This window comes from Aegilops tauschii, chromosome 6 (assembly GCF_002575655.3).
Source record: "Aegilops tauschii subsp. strangulata cultivar AL8/78 chromosome 6, Aet v6.0, whole genome shotgun sequence".
NCBI lineage: Eukaryota > Viridiplantae > Streptophyta > Magnoliopsida > Poales > Poaceae > Aegilops > Aegilops tauschii.
In genome coordinates this window covers 291,904,380-291,918,957 of record NC_053040.3, presented here as the reverse complement: position 1 = coordinate 291,918,957, position 14,578 = coordinate 291,904,380, and the positions used below count along the sequence as shown (strand labels likewise).

Genomic DNA, 14,578 nt, shown 5'->3' with positions numbered 1-14,578 from the left:
AACGCACGGGCCTTGTGCTAGTTTCTTTTAACTTGATGAAGATGGCAGGACTAAAATATGTTAAAATTCGAAACCATTATCCATATCCAGCAGCTGACGCGTGGGTCGCAAGCGTGGAGCCCACGCGACAAGACGTGACACCGGACAGGCGTTAAATGCATTCTCACCCTCTACTACTACTTCGCAACTCTGACAGGTAATCCAAAGGAAACCCCTAGGCAGTTTTACACTCAGCCCCCTCGTGCCCGCGCAGGCGGTGCGAGGCCTCGCTCGCTGGCGCCTGGGTCCCGCACCCCCACGACTTAATTGCCCCAACGGTGTCCATCCTTCGCACCGAAGGAAAAGGCGTGATAAAAGAGGACTCTGGCACCCGAAGCCTTGGCCGCACCCGCACATCGCCACTCTCCCCCACGCCACCACCACCGCCGCTGCGGCTTACGGCTACGCAGCTCTCGCGCCCCTCGACGACGCCGCCGCCCTCCGAGGTTTCCGGCCGCTAACTTCGTCTCGTCTAGGATTGACCCGCTCCTCCGCACGATCGCCGCCTCCTCCGCCTCCCCCCGAGGGTTTCCCCGCCGCCATGTCCGGCCTGAGCGCGCCGCCGTTCGACGGCCTCGCGTCGGGGCCCGACCCGTGGGACGTCGTCGTCAAGGTGATCCTTCTCCTGGTCTCGAGCCGTGGTTTTGTTTCGCCAGTAAGGGGATTGCGTGCGAGGGAGGGGAACCGCTTTTAGAGGGGTTTGTTCAAGGGGTCGGCTTCGTGATTGCTGGTTGATTGGGCGTGGCTTGGGTGTGAGGTTGGGGTTTGCCCACTGATCGGACGTATTTTTACGTGTTTGGTTTTGTGGTTACCTTCTGCATCTTCTTTCTAGGAGCAACCATAGTTTTTATAGTTAAATAATTGATCTCCTACAATCAATAGGTGTAGAATAAGATTGATCACACAGGTTGTGCGCATGATGTGGCTAAGGCTCCTATATTTCTTGGTAGTACGAGAGAACACGTGTATGCCGTTCTCTCTGGGATCGATATGTTGGATTAGAGATCGAGGGACGTTTGGACGGGCGCGGCCTGCTCATGTTTGTTGTTAAAATATGCACCTGACCCGGTTTTACTCCAAAATATGTTTGTCAGATCCTGTTTTCTATTGAATAACTTAATGGATCAGTGCGTATTGTGCTTCTCTCTAGGATATAGGCGAAGTAATACTACGAGTACATATTAGACATCTAACCTCAAATCAGAGCAAATAAATCCAAAACTCGTAGTTTCTATGTCAGTACCGGTATCAATATTGTTTATGGCAATCTTGATTACGGGGTTAAGTGTATCATCGATGCATGTAGTCACTCAGCTGACCAGTCCTTTGTCCATCACATGTCACTTTATCGCTCTTTGAATAAAGTTGTGTAGTTTGTTCTAGTTATTTTCTGATTGAGTATTCTCATGCACCACTCCTTCTGTATATTTTGCAACTTCAGGACTTACAAGTTCAATTTTGGTTGTTCGTTGCTGAGCTGAATTTTTTTTACGTTTCATCTTCTTTCATAACGTGTAGTGAGAGATTGCTAATATTTCATCCATTAAGAGACCAACCTTATCTATGATAGTTTTCGGTCTCTTGTATAGGCTGCCATCAGCTCGTCACATAAGCTAAATTGGTTCACATAGACTCTATGGTTAATAATGTTTTGACTCTCGTATAGGCTACTGTCACATAAGTTAAATTGGTACTCCCTCCATATAGAAATATAAGAGCGTTAGTGATTTAAACGCTCTTATATTTCTTTACGGAGGTTCTCTCTGTACATTTGTGTAAACTGTGTTCTCATTATGGCCCTCCTAATTGGTAGAAGAGAAGAAATAATGATCAGTCTTTGTACATCTATAATCTAGAACCATAAGACTTGCACTATGATTGAGTAGTTTATTCTCTTACCTAATTTGTAGAAGAGAATAAATTATGATCAATGCAACCATTCAGTTTGAAATCAGCACCTCACAAATTTCCTCTAGCTATAAGGGAAGTTGTGCTCCGGACATCACAATTCCTCTAGAATATCGTACTGCTGCCAACATAACTGAAACTAATTATGATCTATCTTCTTATGTTTCTTATCAGATGGGCATGACTGTCTGTACCATATATTACCATCACCATATGCTTTCTGAGTATTGCTCCTTTGATAATCCTTCAACTTATGTAGTATAAGGACTAGTGAGTTCCTCAACCATTGTTTGGACCTGATCTCCTATAGGTCGTGTAAAAATTGGTTGCGTTTTGGATCATTATTATGTCCTCATGGTTTGCGTGTCATATGATCTAATTGTGTTCTAGCGCAGTGTTCTCATTTCTCCCTTCTCTATATTCCAGGTCAAATATGGTGACACACTTAAGAGGTTCAATGGTTATGTCAACGGAACACACTTCACCTTGAATCTATCTGCTCTTCGTTCCAAAATTGCAAATGCTTTTAAGTTTGCCCCTGATGCTGACTTCTTTCTCACTTACACTGATGAGGATGGGGATGTTGTCATGCTGGATGATGACGAGGACTTGCATGATGCAGCTATCCATCAGAAATTGAACCCTCTCAGGATTAATGTTCAGTTAAAGAATAGCCACGCTGGGGCATCTCACATTAACCGGCAGGATTCAAGCCCTAAACCTCTTGGGGCCACCACTCAGGATCCGTTAGCTCAGATAAAATCTGTTATTGATGAAGCTTTAAAGCCCATATCAGAACCTTTGAGATCCACTGCAAGGGAAGATCCACTAGCTCATTTAAAATCAGCTCTTGATGAAGCTATGAAATCTATCCATGAGCCAGTTCCTGAATCCCTTGCAAAACTGTCACGTGAAGTACTTGATGCAGCACCACCACAATTAACTGATCTGATAAAACCTTTCGTGAACTTGATCACATCAACCAACAGTAGCCAATCTGCTGGGCGTGCTGACAGGTCACCTGTCTCCTCCAGTGGTGTGCAGCAAGCACAGGTTGATCTCAAAGCTGATGGTCAGCCTAAAGTTGAGGCAAGTTTGGGTTCACGACCTTTGAATGAACGAAGCCCTGTATCATCTGAGACAGGAGGTCTTAAGAGTGTGTTAGTTGAAGTTCCTGCTGTAGTCATCACTGAAGCTTCTCAAGGCCAAGGATCATTATATCCTTCTGTTGAGGATTTGCTGTACACCTCTAATTCAGGTGGTAACAGTTCTGGTTCCAAGGATATGAGTGATGCTCAAAGTAAGGGGAAGTCTGTCATGCCCTCTGCTGAACAACCTGCTCGTTCCACTGTTCCCAGTTTTCGTCCAAGTCATCCAAATGCATCTGGAAATGAATGGTTCCAGCCACGAAGATCGGTGGATGGATGGTCCCAGCCGAGATCCATTTGGCAACCTGAAACTAATGTCAAACCAGCTAGTGATCCTGGATGGCGTGTTCCAATGTATAAAGCGCCTCACCCATCCCCACCAGCCCCCCATGCACCCTTGGGTTATGGACATTCTCCACAATTTCCTTACCCTGGCCATCTGCTATCTGCTGGGCGTCTGTATGGGAATCTTGGTAATAACAGTGAGAGGTCACCACGAATTTCACATAGGTGGATTCAGTGTGATGGTTGTGGAGTACAACCAATTGTTGGGCCACGCTACAAGTCTAATGTGTAAGATCTTCTTAAGTCGCAACTACTCTCAGAACTATAATTATTTGTCATAGCTATTTCTTGGTGTCCTTACTCTGATGTCTTCTGTCTCTGCCATCAGGAAAGAAGATTATGATCTGTGTGATACCTGCTTCCGTCGTATGGGCAGTGAGGTTGAGTACACCAGAATAGACAAGCCTATCCTGCCACACAAGTTATCTCGCGACCCTAATTTGGTGAGTTGCTTTATAGTCGGTATAATAAGTTGCTAGGTGAAAAGTAATGGAGGCGCGCTCTGCCCTTAAGGCTAGTCATAGTGGGGAGTAACTTAGACTAGTAACATGTACATGTTACTACCTTTATAGTGGGTAGTAACATAAGTGTGATAACATGTACATGTTACTAGTCTATGTTACTACCTTTATAGTGGGTAGTAACATAAGTGTGATAACATATACATCTTCATTTATTGCTTTGTTGACTCATTTTGCATTGGAAAGCGCTATGTGATGGTAACATATTATGTTACTCTATTTGCCTCTCTCCTCATTAATTACTTGACACATCATCTTTTTTGCTTACGTAGCATCTATGTTACTATCTATGTTACTCCCACTATGACCAGCCTAAGCAGGAGCTGATCAATCTTGAAACCCTTCAGAGACTAATTTGTTGCAATTGGGCCTACTAGTAGATTAATTCTGTTCTTTATTTCAGTGCCGGAAAATCCATTCACGTGCTTCGATGAAGTCAAAGCGTGAGAAGCTTGAAAGCCGCTTCATTTTGGATGTAACGGTGCTGGATGGCACACTTATGTCACCTTCAAGCCCGTTCACTAAGATTTGGCGCATGCACAACAACGGGTCTATCATGTGGCCCTTGGGCACACAGCTAATTTGGGTCGGTGGTGATCAATTTGCACTGCAGACCTCTGTCCCACTAGAGGTATAGTTACCATGCATATTGTTTCAAGCTCTGCTATGAATTGCATGTTAAGGCTGAATATCAGCTGTGATAAAAAAAATCCCCAGTTCTGAGTTGGTATGGTTGTGCAGATTCCATTGAATGGATTTCCGGTGGATCAAGAGATGGATGTTGCTGTTGATTTTGTGGCACCTGCAAGGCCTGGGAGGTATATATCTTACTGGAGACTGGCATCACCTTCTGGTCAAAAATTTGGTCAGCGAGTTTGGGTTCATATCCAGGTTGGGTGTCCTACCATTTCTTTTGCGTGTGTGGATGTATAATCAAGATGGTTGCCTTTGTTTTATCACCTTAATCCTGAATGCATCTGCAGGTGGAAGATCCATCTTTTGTCAGTGACAACAAGACTGCTGCTGTTAACTTGAATCAGCCTCAGGAAAGCAACATCACAAACACAAGTAGTCTGCCTCAGGAAAGCAACATCACAAACACAAGTAGTCTGCCTCAGGAAAGCAACATGACAAACACAAGTAATTTGATTGATGTCAACATGGAGCCTGCTAACCAAGTCCTAGATGAACATGTGAACGGCACTAGAATGGAACTGCTGGAGCCTTTGATATACCATGAAGCTGCTGAGCCCAAGAAATCCCCCTCAGCATTTTCAGCAGCTCCTCCATACCCCATGGTCGATGTTCCGTCATCCAGTGAAAATGCAGCTGCTTTCGTGCCAAGTGTTAATGTACTTGCACCTGAAGTCATTCCGAGACCTGCTGTGACTACACCTGCTGATGTGCCCACAAGTTCGCTTACTAGTATCCCTGTGGATCTGCCCGTAGCTGCAACCACACCTGTGGATGTAGCATCTGCGCCGCTTGACATCGACAGTCTTACAGAAGAGAAACTGCTGCAGGAGCTGGAGGAAATGGGCTTTAAGCAGGTTGATCTGAACAAGGAGATACTGAGGCAGAATAAGTACAACCTGGAGCAGTCCGTGGATGATCTGTGTGGTGTCAATGAATGGGACCCTCTGCTGGCGGAACTGAACGAAATGGTAAGATAGATACATGCCCTACTCTGGATTTCGTTGGTATGATGATTGCCGTGGCAAGCTCCTGAGCCTAGTGTTGTTCCTCTTCCAGGGATTTGATGACAGGGAGACGAACAAGGAGCTTCTTGCCAAGAATGGAGGAAGCATCAAACGAGCTGTGATGGACCTCATCGCCAGGGAGAAGAAGGACAAGTGAAGATCGTGTGCTCTCGAGCACCTAGTTATCTATATCTCGTTACATATGCGTAAATAATGAGACGAGTGGTACTGCTGTTGTGCTGCTCCAGTATGTCTCGTGGTTTGCTTATGAACTGCTGTGAAGCGTGTTGCTGGTGTGACTTTGTGTGCGGTGTGAACTCTATTATGTTGTGACCGTGGTGGGTCAGCTGCGTGTGGTTGCTGTAATGGCCTTAGTTGCTTTGTTCCTACTATCGTGACTGGAAGACCTATGTGGATTTCACCTATATTATTATGTGTTCCGTCTTCCGTGTCGACATTCCTGTAAAGTCGACATGGCTGGTTTTAAAAAATAAATCAAAATTGAATGAAATTCATATCTTCACATTTCAAAAAAAAATTGAACAACAGTACCACAGAGGCATAATACATGTGTCTAAATTGGCATAATACATGTGTCTAAATTTTCAAGACGAAATACCTTAAAATAAGGGCTGTGTAAACAATAATTGCTCAAAAGTCCATGAATTTGTTCTTTTTGCATCTATCACATCTCAAAGTATTTCATTCTGAAAATTTGCACATGTACACATCACATCATTGTGTACTTGTACATTTTTTTTAGATTTTTTTGAAACCAAAAAGTATGACTTCTAAAATTTTCAAAAAAATTAGCCTCCATGGAGGCCGAGCTCCAAAATCCCGTTCTCAAGTTGCCTGTTTGGGACCACTCCGCTTCATCAAAATTAGTTCACTTCAGCAAATCCATTTTGGAGCAGTTTTATATAGAATGAGAAATTTGGTGGAAAGAATTTATTTGATTGGATGAGGAGAGAGAAACGAAGAGATATCCACTTACTGATGATAGTGGTGGGTAATTTCCTCCCATCTACAACTTTTAGAGTTTTTTGAAACACCCCCTGAAGAGCTTCATAAAAAACCGAGAGTTGTACCAGCTTCTAATTTTTTTACGGAGCGGCATATCATGGAGCTACTTCGTTTGGCTTGTGTTTTCTGGAGTAGAGCTGAATTTTAAGGAGTAGAGCAAATCCCAAATAGGCTCTTACTTCACACATTGACTAGCCTTACTCATCATTTAGTGAAGTCAAAAAAACTTACGTATAATAGATTATCTCTTATTGCTATTTTGAGCAATTATTGTTTGCATAGTATAAAATTATAGGAAGGTTAAATGTAAACTAGAATAGTGTGAATAGGAGCTCGGTTTCAGCGACTCTGCGAGATTCAACGGCGAACCGCTCCGCTCCACTCTTTCGACTCCACGGAGTTGTACTGTTTGGCGGAGCAGCGGAGTTGTGGAGCAGAGTGGCTCCGAACACGTCCTAGATCAAGACATCTATGTACAATGGAGTGACTTCCTCTCACGCAAAAAAACAAATAAACCTTATGCCCCTTCTGACTTGAGTATCCTTGAATTGAAAAACTTGTTGAACGTCCAGTTATCTTGAATGTAATATTGCTACGAACTATAATTGTACTAGAGATATTTGCATGTTATTTATGTATAAATTATTTTCTGTAATATTTTGAGTATTGCAAACTTAATAAAAAAACCCGGAGCGAACATTCAGGGGCAGGTTGGATGGCTATGATACTTTGCAATATGAAAGTAATAACATAGACTAGTGTCATATATATATGATACTAGTCTAAGATACTCTCCACTATGACTAGCCTTACTCATCACTGTACGAGGGCGAGTCAACATACAAATAGTTTGTTCGTTTTGGGGGTCAGCGTTGGAGATGCCGGATGATACAAGCCATACCAAGAGAGAACCGTTGCCGTTGAGGGCAGATTCGGGCTCTCCGTCAACGACTCGCCGAGTACTCCACCCTGACGAGTTTACGCTAAATAGCGCCATGAAGGACGAAATTAGGAACTACATCCAGTGGCGGAGCTTGAGTCAAAATCGGGGGGGCATGGGCTGTGGGGGAGGGGGGCAAACGTAATGGCTCTCAGCTTATTATTAGTTGAAAATGGCCTAATACAAAGGAAAATATACATGCTTTTTGTGAGCTGGGGGGGGCATGGCCCAGGTTGGCCCCCAAGAAGCTCCGCCACTGACTACATCTACACAAAGGAAACCAGGGAGGGGACCCTCACCTACTACATGGCCGACGAAAGCTAGGGGAGAGGGGAGGGCCCAGGGGTGGCGAATAATATAGAGAACTTGGGAGTGGGGGTGTAGAGAACAATATGGGGTAAATTGTCCATCCTGCTTGCTAGATAGCGGGATAATAAAACCAACAAAGGCCAAAGAAAGCGATGATTACTTGGTGTCCATCTAAGTACCGACCAAGCCCAAGCCTAATGGGTCGACCGCCAGGCAGTTGCAAGGTTATAAATATAAAAGTCATAACAAAGAGTGATTTTACGATCATATCGTTTTTGTAAAAGTTTTGGCATGCTGACACTTCTTAATCAAATTTATGTTTTAATCAAAGTCTCTATGTTTTTATGATGATTACGATAATGTTTTGATTAATATCACTATGGCTAAGTTTATTGTTCCATGACAATGCACAATCATTTAGCTAATTGAGCTAATACTTGAGTTAGTCCTGTATTTACAGTTGCTATTTTGGCGACCACATGATGTTCGTACACACTCTGTATATCCCTGAAACTGCATCTTTGGATTTTGTAGTCACTTTGTTCCTTTTTACTATTAGATTTGTCTGACCAAATTTATATCAGAATATACCAACATCTACAATGCCTAATAAATATAATATAAAAATACACATATATGATATTGATGTTGTATTTTTTTAGAGAAGGAGGATTACCCCCGGCCTCTGCATCTGAACAATGCATACAACCATTTTATTAATTATTCACAAAAGACCTTACAAAGAGATACAACAATAAGTCTGATGCCACCGCCTATGCGACAACTGTCGCTACTCCTATCCAGTTAATGAAGGAATGCTGATAGTTCGGGCCTAATACCACAGTCCTCACAGACAAGCCTAACATCAAAGACCTGAGGCCCTAACCTAGCCACTTGCCGGGTATGGGGCACACACCGGTCCGGCGTGCTCTCAGAGGCCGCTGCCGCCAACTGCCACTGTATGTTGTGGGAATTAGGTGTTGTATTCCTCAGGTGCAAACGCACGTATGTATGATGTACAAGAGTAGGCCACGACCTCAACTATACAAGGCAACTAGGAGGTGGGCCCAATACACAAATATGCACAACACATATACTCGACACCCCCCGCAGTCGAAGCGGCACCGCGGCTGACGCAAAGACTGGACCGGAACTCCTCAAATGACGCCGTAGGCAAGCCCTTGGTCATGATATCTGCAAATTGTTGGGAAGTAGGGACGTGTAAAACACGAATATGGCCAAGAGCCACCTGTTCCCGACCAAAATGGATATCCAACTCAATATGCTAGGTCCGTCGATGATGCACCGGGTTAGCGGAGAGGTAGACCGCCGAGACATTGTCGTAGCAAACCACTGTGGCACGGTCAACAGGGCAAGAGAGTTCCTGAAGCAGCTGGCGAAGCCACGAACACTTGGCGACAGCGTTGGCCACCGCAAGATACTCAGCCTCAGCACTGGAACGAGAGACCGTAGGCTGTCGCTTGGACGACCACGAGATAAGTGAGGGTCCAAGGTAGACACAATAGCCCAAAGTGGAGCAGCGAGTGTCAGGGCAGCCCGCCTAGTCTGCATCGGAGTAGGTGGTAAGGGCGATGTCGGCGGAGGCGTGAAGCGTGACGCCAAGATTCATAGTGCCACAGATATAGTGGAGAATCCGCTTGACGGTAGCCCAATGAACGTCTCGAGGAGCATGCATATGAAGACACACCTGCTGCACGACATACTGGATCTCCGGTCGAGTCAGAGTGAGGTACTGGAGAGCACCAACGATAGACCGATAGAAAGCAGCATCGGAAGCAGGAGAACCATCCGTAATAGAAAGCTTGGCCTTCGTATCAACAGGCGTAGCGGCGGGCTTGCAGTTAAGCATGCCGGCGCGCTCCAGGAGCTCTGAGCGTACTTCTGCTGATGAAGAAAGAAACCATCCGGACGGCGCACCACCTCGACACCGAGGAAGTAGAGCAAAGGACCCAAGTCCTTGATGGAGAACTCAACGCGAAGACAAGCCGTGAGCTGACTGAGAAGACCAGCCGTACATGCCGTCAGGATGATGTCGTCGACATAGAGCAGCAAGTAGGCCGTGTCAGAGCCTTGATGATAGACGAAGAGCGAGGCGTCCGAGCGGGTAGAGCGGAACCCAAGCTGGTGGAGAAACGCCGCGATGCGCTGGTACCAAGCGCGCGGAGCCTGCTTGAGTCCGTATAAGGACCGCGAAAGCAGGCACACGTGGTCGGGAAGCGTCGGGTCAACAAACCCGGTGGGCTGCTGGCAGAAGACCTGCTCCTCTAGGTGATCATGGAGGAAGGCGTTGGAGACGTCCATCTGGTGCACCGGCCAAGCACAGGAGACCACAAGGTGGAGAACCGTGCGTATCGTGCCGGGCATGACGACCAGAGCGAAGGTGTCAGTGAAGTCGATGCCAGCACACTGTCGGAAGCCACGAACGACCCAGTGCGCTTTGTAGCGATCAAGGGTACCGTCAGGACGGAGCTTGTGTTTAAAGACCCATTTCCCGGAAATCACGTTGGCGTGCCGGGGACGGGGAACAAGCTGCCACGTCCGGTTGCGCAACAAGGCGTCAAACTCCTCGTGCATCACAGCCATCCAGAGCGGGTCACGAAGAGCGGCTCGAACGGAGGACGGCAATGGCGACGGCTCAGAGGTGCACGCCGCATGGACGTAGTCATTCAAGGCGTACCGCGAGCTCGGGCGAAAAACGCCCGTACGGGCGCGGGTGACTAGACCGGCCACAGGCGCCGGGGGGGGGGGGCCGCGGGCGCTGGGGGCGCCGAGGGGGCTGGGGGCGCTGGGGGCATCGAGGGCGCCGAGGGGGCCGCGAGCGCCAACCTGGAGGAGGTGCCGCATGCGGGGGGCGCGCCTCAAAGCCAGGGGCGGGCCAAGAGAGGCGCGCGAGCGCCCTGGGAGAGGCATCGAGGAGCTCGCGTCATCGGTGGTGAGAGGAACAACCGGGGGTACCTGGTGAAACGGAAACACATGCTCATCAAAGTAAACGTGTCGGGAAGTGAACACACGGTGGGAGACGGGATCGTAGCACCGATATCCCTTGGAGTTGGAGGGATAGCCGATGAAGATGCAAGCGACAGAACGAGATGCGAGTTTGTGAGGAGCGGAGTCGGCAGTGTTAGGATAGCAAAGGCACCCGAAAATACGCAAGCAATCATAAGATGGGGGCGTACCGAAGAGAAGATGGTGAGGTGCATAGTTCCATCGTGGGCGGTGTCGGTGTCAAAACCGGCGGATCTCGAGTAGGGGGTCCCGAACTGTGCGTCTAAGGTCGATGGTAACAGGAGACATGGGACACAATGTTTACCTAGGTTCGGGCCCTCTCTATGGAGGTAATACCCTACTTCCTGCTTGATTGATCTTGATGAATATGAGTATTACAAGAGTTGATCTACCACGAGATCGTAATGGCTAAACCCTAGAAGTCTAGCCTGTATGACTATGGTAATGAATATCTGCCCCTCCGGACTAAGTCCTCCGGTTTATATAGACACCGAGAGGATCTAGGGTTACACAAGGTCGGTTACAAAGAAGGGAATCTACATATTTGGTCGCCAAGCTTGCCTTCCACGCCAAGGAGAGTCCCATCTGGACACGGGTGCAGCCTTCGGTCTTCGACTCTTCACAGCCCATCAGTCCGGCCCATGGCTAACAGGCCGGACGCCCGAGGACCCCTTAGTCCAGAACTCCCTCAGTAGCCCCTGAACCTGGCTTCAATGACAAGGTATCCGGCGCGTAGATCTGTCTTCGGCATTGCAAGACAGGTTCCCCCTTACGAACTCCAAGATAGTCTTCGGACGTATTGAACGTGTCCGGATTTGTAACACACACCCCACACACAACCGCAGAGAGAATATAATATTCCACGAGTCCAATCCGCTGACAACTTTTTGTAACATGACATCACGTCTGCTCGGTCATAATTTCGAACCGTTTTTCGTCTGCCGCTCCATGTTTTGAGACGCGGTTGCCATTGGCACGTCTTGTCAAAGCAGAGATCGTGTCCCCTTATTGCGAGATTCTCATCAATACGGGCGTGGGTAACCCAACCGTGCCATTTACACAGCCCTTGGGAAAGTTTTGAGGCGAGTGGGGAGGCGTTCAATATTCACTGCCTTTATAAGGAGATAAGAATCCCCTTTCTTCACCCATGCCTCCTCTTCCTCTCCGTCCTTCCATTCTTGAGCTCCAGCGCCCAAGTTCCCATCTTTTCCATCTCAAGGAAGCACTCAATCATGTCCGGATTCAGAGGCCAAGGCAAGTGGATGGTCTCTTCCGTCAAGGAGAAGGACATCACCCAGCTTCGGGCGGCCGGGTATCTGGCAAAAGGAATTGCCCACCGTCCGCCCGCCAAGGGGCAAGTCATCCCCACCCCGAAGCCTACTGAGAGGGTAGTTTTCCTCCCTCACTTCGTCCGTGGATTGGGGTTTCCACTTCACCCCTTCGTCCGCGGACTGATGTACTATTACGGGCTAGATTTCCATTATCTAGCCCCGAACTCCTTTCTCAACATCTCGGCATTCATTGTCGTGTGCGAGGCCTTCCTCCGCATCCATCCCCACTTCGGCCTATGGCTCAAGGTCTTCAATGTGAAGTTGAAGGTGGTGGACGGCCAGCATGCGGAGTGCGGAGGCGCCATGGTGAGCAAGATGCCCAATGTCACCTGGCCCACAGGCACTTTTGTGGAGACTGTCAAGGAGTGGCAGAAGCAGTGGTTCTACATCACAGAGCCGCGCGGCACCACTTGGGCGGCGGCTCCCGAGTTCAGGGCCGGAGCCCCAATGCGACTCACCTCCTAGAAGGAGAAAGGCCCCAACTGGTCAGCGTCTGACGAGCTGATAGCACTGCAAACGCGAATTCAGAGAATGGTGGACAAAGACGTCAAGCTCGTCGACGTGATCCAGGTGATGCTGGTTCGCCGGATTCTCCCCTGCCAACGCCGAAGCTCCCCTTTATGGGAATATGATCCGGCGAAGCACCAGACCCTGGAAGGGCTCTTCAGAACCACTCACGAAGGTGCCTGGAAGTTGCTCTTCAAGGGCAACGAGAAGCCATCGGTCATAGATTCGGATGGTGGGCACAATCACACCCATCCTGCCAATGAGGTAAGTTCCCCTTTTCTTAAGGCGTACCTTTTACTTGTTTGTTCAAGGAGGATGCCTAACCTTTGCTGTACTTTCTTAGGCGTGGATGGAGAGAGCGGAGCGGATCCATAGTTGGGCTCCGCTGCCCGAAGAGCCAGTCATCTCGCTTCTGGCGAAGATGCTGGTTCCGGCGCCCTATAGGCCGCCGGAAAAGAAGGCCAAGGGGGGCAAAGGTGGCCCCCGTCACAAGGGTGCTTCGAACGTGACGTCCGAAGACGAAGTGACCCTTTCCTCCGCCGCCGAGGACGACGACGACAAGGAGGAGGAGGAGAACAACCCTCCCCCTGAGGAGGGAAAGAAGAAGAGGGCGGCCTCCACGAACATGGAGGCGGAGACGTCCAAGAAGGGGAAGGGCTCCCTCGTGGATAACTTCGCGTGGGACGTCGAAAGCAGCCCGGAGCGGCGCCCCCGCTCTAAGCCTCGAGTTGCGTCGTAAGTGCTTGGACTCATACATACCCATATATCCGGCCTCTCCTCTTTATTGTATTGACATGATTAATTTATGCAATTGCAGTCCGGCCCACAACAGCTCCCAGCGATCCTCATCAGGAGGTTCGTTGGATTCAAAGGCGATGGCTAGCGAGTCACCGCCGACCACTCACTCTCCCAAGGCCAAGGGCGACGCGGAGGTGCTGTCTCGATGGACTTTCCCAGACCAGGGAGAGGCTCAGGCGGCGCCAGAAGGCGAAGCCTCCGTCACCGGACACCAAGGGGAGCCAATCCCCGTGGAGACTGGTGATGAGGGCCGTACTCAGGTCGGCCCTCAGCCGGACTCGATTCCGGAGACCGATACGGCTCTGGAGTCCGGCGCGCAACCTCCTTCAAAAGAAGGGGGTGTGCCTGTTCCGCCGGTGACTCCTGTCCAACCAGGGGCACCGGATAATTATCTAGAAGCACTGCGAGGCACTTCCATTGTGGATGAGCACCGTGTTCTTATGAGCACGGTGATTGAAAGGGTTCAGTCCGCCAAGATCGGACTAACCGAATCCTGCAGCAGCCTGCTGACAGGCTTTGAGGTAAGCGACGTAAATAGCGAAAATCCCAATATAGACAGTAGCCCCTGAGACACTGTCCGGTGTTCAGAGAGAAAAGCCGGATAGAGGATCAATCCTTTATTGCAGGAAACTAACTAAATTTGTCTGAAATGAATACGCAGGCGTCGCTGTTGGCCGCGGCCTCGCATACTGCCGAAGTCTCCAGACTGAAGCAAAGACTGGAGCAGGCCGAGGAGGAGCTCGGCCAGGTGAGGAGGCAGCTCCAAGAAAAACAAGGTATGTGATAACCCTTTATATATTCGAAAAAGTAATATGATATGCATTTGACCAAAGTGTCATGATATGTATAGAAGCGACGACCGAGGTCGAGGCCCTGAAAAAGGCCCTGGCTGAAGCCGAGGGGAAGGCTGTCAAGGAGCAGGCCGCCCGTAAGAAGCTCAAGGCCCGGGTCAACGAGGTCCAGCAAGAGCTCCAGGACG

General features: G+C 48.5%; 1 protein-coding gene across 1 annotated transcript; it reads left to right on the top strand.

Annotated features, from left to right (window-relative positions):
• Positions 1-240: 240 nt before the first annotated feature.
• LOC109764629 (protein NBR1 homolog) lies at positions 241-6,086 on the top strand. The gene is made up of 7 exons (XM_020323428.4): positions 241-652; positions 2,374-3,668; positions 3,769-3,883; positions 4,365-4,592; positions 4,703-4,852; positions 4,945-5,625; positions 5,714-6,086. The coding sequence occupies exons 1-7, from the start codon at positions 581-583 to the stop codon at positions 5,816-5,818; spliced, it is 2,646 nt and encodes an 881-aa protein (XP_020179017.1). The 5' UTR covers positions 241-580; the 3' UTR covers positions 5,819-6,086.
• The last annotated feature ends 8,492 nt before the right edge of the window (positions 6,087-14,578 follow it).